The sequence below is a fragment of the Xyrauchen texanus genome, chromosome 25 (assembly GCF_025860055.1).
Source record: "Xyrauchen texanus isolate HMW12.3.18 chromosome 25, RBS_HiC_50CHRs, whole genome shotgun sequence".
Taxonomy (NCBI): Eukaryota; Metazoa; Chordata; class Actinopteri; order Cypriniformes; family Catostomidae; genus Xyrauchen; species Xyrauchen texanus.
The window spans coordinates 13,376,088-13,389,183 of record NC_068300.1 but is presented as its reverse complement, the minus strand read 5'-3'; the positions used below and the strand labels follow the sequence as shown (position 1 = coordinate 13,389,183).

General features: G+C 38.1%; 1 protein-coding gene across 2 annotated transcripts in view; it reads right to left on the bottom strand.

The window, feature by feature from the left end:
- LOC127618704 (integrin alpha-5-like) overlaps nucleotides 1–13,096 on the bottom strand; it is a 74,298-nt gene that overhangs the window by 35,960 nt on the left and 25,242 nt on the right. Inside the window, exons 3-9 of one of the 2 annotated variants that reach the window (XM_052091306.1) lie at nucleotides 5,963–6,063; nucleotides 4,754–4,877; nucleotides 4,530–4,588; nucleotides 4,370–4,418; nucleotides 2,991–3,119; nucleotides 2,815–2,859; nucleotides 1,650–1,693 (exon numbers count right to left, since the gene is read on the bottom strand). In XM_052091306.1, the coding sequence (XP_051947266.1) occupies nucleotides 1,650–1,693; nucleotides 2,815–2,859; nucleotides 2,991–3,119; nucleotides 4,370–4,418; nucleotides 4,530–4,588; nucleotides 4,754–4,877; nucleotides 5,963–6,063 (551 nt within the window). Of the gene's footprint in view, nucleotides 1–1,649; nucleotides 1,694–2,814; nucleotides 2,860–2,990; nucleotides 3,120–4,369; nucleotides 4,589–4,753; nucleotides 4,878–5,962; nucleotides 6,064–13,096 lie in introns of both variants that reach the window. The other variant, XM_052091305.1, reaches the window with a different exon arrangement.

Genomic DNA, 13,096 nt, shown 5'->3' with positions numbered 1-13,096 from the left:
TTTCAGTACTTTCAAAATCTCATTTTATATATATACACTCACCTAAAGGATTATTAGGATCACCATACTAATACTGTGTTTGACCCCCTTTCACCTTCAGAACTGCCTTAATTCTACGTGGCATTGATTCAACAAGGTGCTGAAAGCATTCTTTAGAAATGTTGGCCCATATTGATAGGATAGCATCTTGCAGTTGATGGAGATTTGTGGGATGCACATCCAGGGCACGAAGCTCCCATTCCACCACATCCCAAAGATGCTCTATTGGGTTGAGATCTGGTGACTGTGGGGGCCATTTTAGTACAGTGAACTCATTGTCATATTCAAGAAACCAATTTGAAATGATTCGAGCTTTGTGACATGGTGCATTATCCTGCTGGAAGTAGACATCAGAGGATGGGTACATGGCCGCCATAAAGGGATGGACATGGTCGGAAACAATGCTCAGGTAGGCCGTGGCATTTAAACAATGCCCAATTGGCACTAAGGGGCCTAAAGTGTGCCAAGAAAACATCCCCCACACCATTACACCACCACCACCAGCCTGCACAGTGGTAACAAGGCATGATGGATCCATGTTCTCATTCTGTTTACGCCAAATTCTGACTCTACCATCTGAATGTCTCAACAGAAATCGAGACTCATCAGACCAGGCAACATTTTTCCAGTCTTCAACTGTCCAATTTTGGTGAGGTCTTGCAAATTGTAGCCTCTTTTTCCTATTTGTAGTGGAGATGAGTGGTACCTGGTGGGGTCTTCTGCTGTTGTAGCCCATCCGCCTCAAGGTTGTGCGTGTTGTGGCTTCACAAATGCTTTGCTGCATACCTCGGTTGTAGCGAGTGGTTATTTCAGGCAAAGTTGCTCTTCTATCAGCTTGAATCAGTCGGCCCATTCTCCTCTGACCTCTAGCATCAACAAGGCATTTTAAGCCCACAGGACTGCCGCATACTGGATGTTTTTCCCTTTTCACACCATTCTTTGTAAACCCTAGAAATGGTTGTGCGTGAAAATCCCAGTAACTGAGCAGATTGTGAAATACTCTGACCGGCCCGTCTGGTACCAACAACCATACCATGCTCAAAATTGCTTAAATCACCTTTCTTTCCCATTCTGACATTCAGTTTGGAGTTCAGGAGATTGTCTTGACCATCTCACCCCTAAATGCATTGAAGCAACTGCCATGTGATTGGTTGATTAGATAATTGCGTTAATGAGAAATTGAACAGGTGTTCCTAATAATCCTTTAGGTGAGCGTGTGTATAAATATATATATATATATATATATATATATACACACACACATACACTCTCAAGGACACCTTACAGACCTTACAGGTTTACAATAAGAGAACATACAAGGTAAATAAATATCTGAACTCTCATATAAAAATTAGCATTATCATAGGAATAAATACCTTCATAAATAAGAGTTATTTGTAGTAAACTAATTTAAAAAGGTGGGTTTTGAGGAGGGACCTGAAAGTGGAAAGACGATCAGGATTTTATGAGTAAATTCAATGTGTTAAACTTTTTAAATAATCTCACAAGTTAACGCGGTAACTTTGACAGCTCTAGTAAAAAGTTATCATGCTAAAAGTCACAGTAAAGGGACTCTTTGCTCTGACAGTGGTATAAGCACATTCTCTCACCTGTCCATGGAGTCTTACTCCTCTGGGAACTCCAGTCACAAAGTCTGAGAGACAGATAAAAAAAAAAAAAATCAATAACAGAGAGAGGAAAAGAGAAAGATTTTATAGTGGAAACTTGGAAATGTGTGGGTTCCTGAGGAACTCTGAGAATAATGGTGGTCCGAGCCTAAATCACTCCAACGGCTGCCTTTTCAAATTTGTAAAGTGGGTAGAATCATAACACTTCCTTTGAAAGGAAATATGGGGGTCTGGATAGCTCAGCGAGTAAAAGACTGACTACCACCCCTGGACTGCAAGTTCGCATCCAGGGCGTGCTGAGTGACTCCTGGTCTCATAAGCAACCAAATTGGCCAATGTGGCAGGGCGGAGGGCGGGGCCACGGGGTCGTGATTGGGTAATTGGGCTGATTAAGGGCAGGGTTAGTAGTATCACGATTTTTGCTAGTGAGGGTAGAGTCGCATGGGGTAACCTCCTCGTGGTCGCTATAATGTGTGGTTCTCGGTGGTGAGTTGTGTGTGGATGCAGCGGAGAATAGCATGAAGCCTCCATGCCCGCTAGGTCTCTGCAGTAACATGCTCAACAAGCCACGTGATAAAATGCGTGGATTTACGGTCTCAGACGTGGAGGCAACTGTAATTCGTCCACCACCACCCGGATTGAGACGAGTCACTACGCCACCACAGGGACCTAATGCACACTGGAAATTGGGCATTCCAAATTGGGGAGAAAAATTTAGAAAAAATATCTGAAGTATGTAATTGATGTGAACAAAGAATGGAATTTAAAAAATATACAATGTTTTCAAAACAGCTTTCTGAATACGCCCCTCGTCAGCAGTTGTTCAAACAGTCAGATAGTCCCGCCCCCAACTCACACCATTGGTTGAGTAATGTTGTTGGTAGGGTCTAAGCAGGTTTCTCAAAACAAACAGGAATTTTTATAGTGCCACAGAGACAGTGTTTACAATTTTAGAGAAAATGTACCTATGAATTGCTTACATTTAGTTGTCTCAGCATTTTAAGCTGGAATAGAAGTATTTTAACACTGAAAATGTTCCATACCTCAGCTTTAAGTACAATCAAAAAGACATTGTGATTATATAGTAAAAATATTTGGAAGTATTCTGTGTGTGATGTAGTTGTTTTATTTTTTTCAGATAATTTACCTTCATCATCATCACCACTGAATTCGCCCACAGCCACAGAGTAACCTGTAACACAAAGAAAAGTGATAAACAAATGTGACCTTCAAAATATTTCCACCATTTAAAATTCTGCATAATTTACTCACCCTCATGCTTTTAACTGAGATTACTAATAAGAAAGGACTGGACACTCTTACCCATGTAGTTGTCATCAAAGGTGATCTCTTTTATCTGTCTGGTTTGAATCTGGCCATCCACTGATGTCAAGAAGTATCCGGGGTAATAAGCCTTTACTATTTCTTGTTTAACTGCAGTGATCACTTGGCCTAGAGATGGTGTAGATAAATTGACCTTTAGCCATCAGTCAGAGCAAATAACAAATGTAAATATAAATTTTTAGGACAATAAAGATACTGTTTTCCAATCAATAGGGCTGAAGGTCAGCCTTTTAACCAAAATCATTGTTTATAAGTAATAATTTGCTACCATCGCAGTACCAAAGTAAAGTGATGGTACCATATGGTAATATCACAGTGCTTCGATATACAGTATACCATTATAATGAATGATACTCATGTACCATGGATTTAAATGGTACCTCAATGCCCTACAAAGTACTCTGTGGTATTAACATGGTACTTTTATTTTGTTAGTATTAGGGCTGTCAATCGATAACAAATTCTAAGCAAATTAATTACATGGTTTAATTAATCGCATATACAAGTATTTGCTGAGAAAGCCCCTCATATAATAATAATAATAATTCAATATATAATGATGAAATAATTATACATAGTTATCTATAAATATTTAAAAATTATATATATTATATATATATTATCTGAATATTTTTTATATATATATATATATATATATATATATATATATATATATATATATATATAAAATCAAAAATATTCAGATAATTAAAATGCATTACATTCTTGTGGCAGAAGAGTTAATCATTGATAAGAATTTACTTAGAATACAATGTATTTTTTACTGCCATATTATTGAACATAAGTCAATCATTGGCATACCGTTCACAGCAATCCATTTCACAAGTGAATTTGTCAATCAGTTCGAGATTTATTATGAGGGCTTGTTTAAAGACCCGTCAATTTACACCTGCGTCAGACATGCTTGTGTTGCGTCTTGGGTGCGTTGCGTCATAAACAAAATTTTTAGGTCACTGCGTCAAGTTAAATATAGTTTAATACTTAGAACACATATTGAGATAACTTAGTTCGAATTTGCGCTCCATCAAGTATTTTGAATGCAAGAATGCATTGTTTGTGTTGTGCTGCCTGCTGAAGGGTTGTTTTCTACACTGTATAAACTGTGTGTTGCCACACAGCTGTAGTTTCACTTACTGCCCTCTGGAGTAAACAGGTGGTACTACAAGCTTGCATTTCTCAGGAATCTTCCATATTACGGTCCGGGGGCATTGCGGTTAATTGCATTAATTTCTGTAACACGTTATTTTTAATAAAATTAATCGCACTGAATTAACGTATTAAATTGACAGCCCTAGTTATTATATATAAAATTGGTGTTTGTATTTTAAATGCCAAACCTTGCCAGAAGTAACTACCAGGCCCTCCAAGCACCACCTTTCCTTTCTGTAACATAGCAACAGTATCTAGGTGAGAACAGTAGACACAACAGCAGAGATGGCCCAACGATTTGGAGGTGAATTTTGTTTTATACAGGTGTATTAAAAAAATTCTTTCCTGAGTAAAATCAGCACTGAATCCACCTTGACAGTAGCCTTGGCCTTTTCTTCCTGGGAATTCTGCAATGGATGCAATGTTATTTTCAGCAAAAGTCAAATTCAAAAATGTATTTTTTAATACCACATTGAGTTTTGAATTCTACTCATGTGGATCCAAGCAACAATTTAAACAGGAACACAATCTTATCATCAACAATGATTCAGAGACTGAGCTAGACATCCAACCTGTGCGACACGGTGCATATTCCACAAACTTGGTGAAGTTTTTGACAGAGAGATAACATGACCCTGTGGTATCGGCACTAGGCGTGTCCTGCTGGGTTCTCCATGAGTATAGGGGGGCACAAGCCTTGGAAAGAAAGGATAATGCTAGAGGTCACGTCCATTGTACAGACACATGTGCATGCTAGCTGAGTGCATGGAAGAGGTCAAGAGGTCAAAGGTACATCTGGAGTTAAGCAAGCATGACACAGTTAATATAATCCATGAAGAACTACAACATCTGGGCTTTTGATGTTACAGACATACAAATTGAGCATTAATCACAAGCTGAATGTCTTGAAAATGTATCTTGGAATTATTACAACAACAAAAATAAAAATGGAGCTCGATCTCAGAGATCAACTAAATATGAATGCCACATACAGATCCACATCTGGATCTGATATGGATCTTAAAATAATAGTGGAGCAGATCATTTTGCATTTCAGACTAATAAAGGCTGCTTAAAGGGATAGTTCGCCCCGAATTGAAAATTCTAATTTTCTCACCATCATGCAATCCCAGATCAATGCAAAGCAAGTGAATGGTGACCAGACCTTTGAAGTGCCAAAAACTACATAAAGGCAGCACAAAAGTAATCCATATGAGTCCAGTGGTTTAATCCATGTCTTCAGAAGCAATATAATAGGTGTGGGTGAGAAACAGATCAATATTTAAGTCCTTTTTTACTATAAATCTCCAATTTCTGGAGATTTATAGTAAAAAAAAAAAAAAAGATTTAAATATTGATCTGTTTCTCACCCAAAGTAATTGCATCGCTTCAGAAGATATATATTTAACAAAATATTTTAGAGATTCAGAGGTCTGGTCACCATTCACTTGTGTTGTATGGACCTACAGAGCAGAAATATTCTTTTAAAAATCTTTGTTTGTGTTCAGAACAACAAAGAAAGTCATACACATCTAGAGTTGCATGAGGGTGAGTAACTTCTGAGATCATTTCCATTTCTGGGTGAACTATCTCTTGAATAACATAGACTTGTGTTTTTATTCATATTTTGCATTCAAACAGAGAAATGTGTCCATTTTACACTGGATAGCACAGGAGGGCTGGTGGAAGAACATTCATTTTAGTGCAGTGTTTATGTCTGAATGTAGACTATTATACAGAATTTTTAAATATAGTCAAAAATAACAGTAAGAACATATTACCAGCACGCTATCTTCATGTGCTCGTACAGTTGCTCCAAACCACTGATGGGATTTAAACTCTCCCTGGTAAAATGTTTCATTCAAACTCATATTTTGATCTCCTACAGAGAGAAAAACATTAAAAAGACAAATTCAGAGTGGTACACATTGCCTAGATGTGGTTTCATGATGTTTAGTGCCTATTTAAAGGGGGGTTTCAGCACTAAAGAAACCATGAAATCAAAATGTACATAATTTAAATTTTTCAATAAATGTTTTTTTGTCTTATGTTTTAACAGAGCAATTTATTCTTAATGAAGAACAATTTTCATAGATTTTCATAAAAATGTAACAACTTCCCTGGCATTGAAACAACTTTTAATTTCTGCTGATGTAACCAAGGCAATGTGGGCGGGACAAATAATATTGACCAAATGTATTATAGCCTACTTTTAAAAAACCAATCAAATCCAAATTAATAAAGTCCCGCCCTATGTTATTTCCACTGAATATTCTGTTTCACTCAGAAATGTCACATTACAGAAGTGAAATGTGTTGCGAATGGCATTTCAAGTCATTTAGAGTATTTATATAATTAAGAAAATGCCATAGAAAGTCCAAAAAAGAACAGACTACACAAATAGCTGACCACTGATGAGCTTCAAGTTTGACTCTGGTGACATCAAAGGTTAAAAGGTCATCTCATAAATTGCCAGCACAAAGAGGGGTAAAAAGACAGATGGTCACATATGGGCTGAAATGGGGATATGCAACGTTAAGACAGCTAGACCAAGACCGTCAGTGCTCAAGTTCTGTATACACTCAGTATGCTCCGTTCCCCTCCTTGACTGTCAAACTGAACTTTGCCACAAAAATGTCTGCAGTTGCACCATAAGTACAAGCATGATGCAACAAGGTGCTGTGGTGTGAGGGAGGGGAAAGGGGAATGAGGAATGGAGGAAGAGAAGAAATTAGTCAAAAAAACAACTTGCAGGAACACCATCTATTATAGTCTCCTTTCAGCTGTCTTAGAAAATGCTTGGTCTCATTCGACATGAAGAAACAGTGCCAACAACCAAAGCAAAAACAGAAGCACCAGGTCAATATATCGAAAACTATCAAATAAACACCCAGGTCATCCCAAAAAAAAAGTGAAATTATATTTTGCATTCTATTTTATTTTGTAAATATGACCTAGATACTTCTTTGTGAGATTCACCCAACTGGCGGTAACATCATCTATTACCGTCTCCTCTCAGCTGGCTCTAAAAAGCTTGGTCTCAGTCAGAGTGAGGAAACAGTGCCAGGTACCTTCATCCAAGCAAAACAGGAGCGCAGTTATCTGTAAGATACACTCCTACAGATATACTCACACTCTCTTCACCTTCCTCTTCTCAAAGTCTGCTGTGCCTTTCTAGGAATTCCATTTCATTATTTTCATCCCTGTTCTAGACACAGTCTCCCACTCATTCTTTTACTATCTTGTATTGTTTTATCTCCTTCTACTTGTCATCTCTTTGACACGTTCTCTTCCTTTCCAAACAATCCTAACCATGCACGTTTGTTTTTATATCATGGTGAAGAGTTTCCATTGACTTATTGTTTTGATCCTGAGCTAATGATATTTTCTATGCCATTTCTTATTCTTTATACACTTACTCAGCACTATATTAGGAACACCTGTACATCTACTTATTCATGTGATTATCTAATCAGCCAATCATGTGGCAGCAGTGCAATGCATGAAATCATGCAGATAAGGGTCAGGAGCTTCAGTTAATGCTCACGTCAACCATCAGTTTGGGGAATACAATTTTATCTCAGTGATTTCGACCATGGCATGATTGTTGGTGCCAGATGGGCTGGTTTGAGTCATTCTGTAACTGCTGATCTCCTGGGATTTTCATATACAACAGCCTCTAGAGTTTATACAGAATGGTGTCAAAAACAAAACAAAACAGTTCTGCGGACAGAAACGCCTTGTTGATGAGAGAGGTTAACAGAGAATAGTTTGAGCTGACAGAAAGGCTACAGTAACTCAGATAACCACTCTGTACAATTGTAGTGAGCAGAATAGCCTCCCAGAAAGCACAACCTTCAAACCTCTCGAGGCAGATGGGCTACAACAGCAGAAGACCACGTCAGGCACATTATTAGGACCATATCAATTATTAGCTTATTAGCACCTAATAAAGTGCTCAGTGAGTGTATATCGCTGAACATATCCCTCACAGAAACCTTGTGCATTTTTCAATCCAGGGACAGGAATTTGGTCCACACAATGTAGGAAAATCCTGACCCCCACACACGTTTACTGACTGTATGAGGAGGAGGGCGTAGCCGGGCTATGAGGACACATGCCCGGCGCTGAGTTGCCTAATCAGCGATAGGGAGATAAGGGAAGGAGAGAGGGAGAGAGAGACCCACACAGCCACTCTGTGTGTGTGTGTGTGTGTGTGTGTGTGTGTGTGTGTGTGTGTGTGTGTGTGTGTGTGTGTGTGTGTGTGTGTGTGTGTGTTTATGGTGTTATGTTTTCAGTTTGATATTCTGTTTGATTAAAGTTTTGTTGTTTGTTACACCAGTTCCTGCATCCTCCTAACACAAACATTTAGATATCTAAATGAGAACATGACATAGACTTCTATTGTTGTTATATACAGTAAAGCTAATTATAATTACTATAGACTAACTTTTACCTACACATTAAGGCCACTTCCAAACTACTGCTTTAGTTTGAAAAAGTCTCTATTTTTGAAAGAGTAAAATGCAGTTCTAGTGTGGATGAAACCAGCCATCATATTCCGAAACATGGAACATGATTTTAAGGTAGGGCACACACACACACACACACACACACACACACACCCCTCCCTTTTCCCCAGACGACTTTTGTTTCCCTCTCTCAAGGATCTTTGGTACCCCAGAATGAAAGCAGTGGGGATTAGAGCCCTCTAATAACATTAGAGGATATATGCCTTATGGTCACCTCCAGGGTGATCATTTGCTCTATCTGTTTTCCTCCCCTTGCACACTGCCAAAGTAAAGAGGCCAAAAGAATCAAGCAGGAAAACCAGCAGCCCTGCCTCTGTGAGATTCCTTACAACTGAAAACTCAAGGAAGTGTGTGTAATGCACACCAAGACACGGTATATGGAATAAAGACGCCGGCTAATGTAAAACTTGTGCACTGTTGGGAGGACAGCCAGTGGGAAGAGAATCAGTCAATGTCAATGGAGGTGGAGCATTAAAACTAACAATTATCTCACTTTCCATATCATGGGTGAATTGTCCAGCTGGGATGATAAAGCTCAGTGGGGAAGGTGGAGAAAAATGGTGTTGTTTGGCCACGGTTAGAGGAAAGCTACCCAAAACTGGCGAGATTTTTGCTTTGCATCAGAACGACAGAAATCATTACTTCAGATACTAATTCAAAATACTGTGCTGCATTTTAATCATTGTATATTCAAGTGAGCATTTGAGAATCTGTAATATAGATTACTTTCATAGTACTTTTATGGTGCCTTTTTAGACCCCTGAGGCTTGACGTATACACCAGTGGTTCTCAAAGTTTGTTGGTCACGCCCCCCTTTGAAACAACAAAAACATTCAAACTTTTCCAAACAAATAACTTATATCCCTTTAAAGACAGACCTACCATGAGCTCAAAGGATGTTCATCAATGGTATATGCTTCCGTTGAAGCCATCCATCTGCGTTATCTCAACTTCATAATTTAAAAAAAACATGTTTGATAGCGGTATTCATGGTAAACAACTACATTACCCATGGTCCAGCAGAGAAAGATACACCAATCAGAGAACCGCATCCAACGAAACCCGCAAAACGTGGACCGCGCACTCCCATGAAGCACCGTTAATGATGTAATCGAGTCGTCTCCCTTCACTCTTAAACACTTATATATTTGAACACATCTGGATATTTTGCAATAAATATATTGTTTCTATATTTATAATCAACAACCTAAAATCAATAGTTTTATATATTTCCATAGTTTTTTATTCGCAATGCTTCATGGGATTGTAGTCCGTGCCCTCAGTAAAGACGTTAAGTACACAGTCTTGTACCTTTGTCTTTATGTCCGATATTCAAATACTTTATTGCCTCAAAACAAAGTTTGTGATGTTGTGATTCACCACGGAGCTGGTTGTTTACGTTGCGGTGCCTGCTGAAAGTTTAATCACACAGGAGAAAATGCAGTGGTGAAGAATATACGTATTGCGCATTGGTTCTTGCATGTATTGTCACTATTTTTGCGGAGTATGTGAAAGTGATTTGGGACATACAGTATAGTGATTTGATTTGAACGCTGATTGGATCTTATTGTCACGTACATATTCTTGTATTATACATTTGTTCAAAACCCTGCATGTCATGAATTAAACGTGATGACATCTAAACACAAAACCCATCTTCTGTGTGACCCCCTTATTACATTAAACCTTTCTATATTAGCAATAAAGAATATAGACCAGAGAGCTATTATTGTTGAAGTAAAAAAGTTAATGTTTTACTTCAACATTTAATGTTGCTAGTCAAAACAGCTTTGTGCGCTTTGACAGCACCAGTTACACTGGTTTCGTTAAACACAGTGGCTCATAACGTGATTCAAAGCTCATATTTTATTGGTCAAGACATTTCATCAGCTGGCAAAAAAACATTTGACACTGAATGTTAAAAAAATAATAATAAAACTAGCTTTTTGAATCCATTGATTCTACTGAAAATATTACAGTCGCAGTGAGAAAATGCAGCAAAAAAATCATGTTTGAAAGAATCCCTTGAGGTTAGCGTCACAAGATTCAAAGAAGACACACACACACACACACACTATGATACTTTCAATCATTGTGAAAGCACAGTGCGAACATTCTAGACTCTGGTGATGCAACCTACAAGATTTAGGAGGAACTATTCAAAGCTAAAAAAATTTGAACACTTCATAGATGCCTGTGCCATGGATTTACAGCCAGTTTAATCAAAATATCCTCTTTTGGTAATCCTATGAGTGCTGTTAGTCTCTGCAGTCTGGGCAAAAAGATCTGGTCGATTCACTCATGGGATGATGGAGGTGAGGAGGTCATAGAGACCATTCTCTTTCAACGTGAGAAAAGAACCCCATTAGTACAGAATCTAGATCTGTGTGTGAGAGCACGGGAGTGTTCGGGAGAGGTAGCGGAAGGCACGAGCCACATGGCTAAATTCAGTCATCACATCAAGCACCCCTGGGGAGAGGCCAAGAGACAGGGAAAAAGACAAGAGTCAATGCTCTCTCTAATCATTCTCAGTTATTTTCTTATCAGGGAGGAAGAGGAAAGAGGTCAGATCTTGAGAGATGATTAGCTAATGCTCTCTCTTGGACTGAGGGTTGTTAAGCAGTAGGAAGTACTATGTGACCCTGCTGTGGCCCAAACAATTGTGGATCATGGGCTGTTGGGTCATATTTAAGTGGTGAGGTCTTTATTAGTGGTGCTCACCAGGACAAGTATCACTATTAGTATTGCAAAAAACTATGGAAAAAACAAATACAAAAATTAATGGAGGGACCATAATCATATCTATGCACTAGAATAGAGATTTGGCGGTGGGCTATTTTGACTTGGGCTAGTTCTAAACAACCTAGAAACCACCCAGAACCCCAAAGCAAACACTTAACACACTAAAAACCACTTTGAACACCTTAGTAACTGCATAGCAATGCCTTGGCAGCACCCTAGCATTGTGGCGATGACTTTTGTATTGACAAGCACCACTCACATTTTATTCCGAAATCTTAAAAATCTTTTGAAATATTTTCTTTGACGAAATGTTAAACGTGAATTTCAGGTTATCTCCTCATCAATGCAACAAAATGGAATTACGTTAATTCAGCTGTTTCTCACATGTCAAAATGTCAACCATTATGGGTCTGCCTGGATGTATTGACAACTAATTGAATGATCAAGGATAAGCATTAACCTCTGAGACTAAACCAGACCCTATAAATACATCATGCGTCACAGGGTATTACCTTAATTTAATTATGATCCTCTGCTTGACTATCGAGTTAAACCAAAATAAAATTATGTTTTAATTCAAGTCAAATCCAATAGGAAGAACAGCTTGACATTTGCATGATTCATAAACACACTGTATGTTTGCTAATACAGCACGGCATAGAAAAGGCCCTTCAGTCTGAAAATAAAATCAGCTAGCTATAACATAGCTAGCCATTTTCCAGAAGTAAATGTGCGACATGTGTTTCAAAACAAAAGAAAAACTATTCAAAACAGGCCTGTAAAAGGTTTTGTTTCAGAATTTCTGGAACATTTCTCTCGGTGTATGAGTATTAGGCAGTAAATAACAGCTTAGATTTTGAGTGGAGACTTTGATTCTACAGAAAGGAAGCCAACAGTATCTCACTGAGAGAACGAACACTTCAATGTCCCCTGACATGTGTTCTACATACTCAGCAACTTGGATCAGTTCTTAGTACTCCATCAGCTTCAAGAAAAGAGACTTCTTTGAATTGATACACACTTGCCAGAAGGTAAGGTTTAGTTCCCACATTGTTTTTCCTGGTTGTTGTAGTGCACAGAAGTTAGATTCCTTAGGTAACGCATATTTTATGTTTTGTATCAGGACCACAATTAAACACAACTTGTTCTGATACTACGAGTAAATCAATGTGCAACAATGATTAGCATGCAGGCACTAACAAGACAACCTCAAAGCAGACAGCTGTTTAAATCAAGAGTAAATTGTTTTTATTGAATTGTTTTAAATGGAAACAATGAATTTCTATTGACCTATTCATGTCAAAGACAAAAAAAAAAAAATGTCCTTCTGTCTGTGAACAAAACTCACTGACCAGTAAGTTTTGGGTCATGTATTCCAAAAATATGTGTTTTACTCTTAGTGTGTCTTAATGAACACCAGTAGGGAAGTAACTAAAAGTAGCAACGATACAACTAAACTACATTTTCAGTAGCATGGCAGTAGCTCAGTTGTATTTAAAATATTGTCGCTTAATTTGGTTGGTATCTTGGATTGTAGTAATCCACTTTTTCAAAATTGATACAGATTCCCAATTTGATCCCGATTCACAAGCTCTCGATCCAATTCGATTTGTTTCTGATTTTGATTCAATCCGATATCAA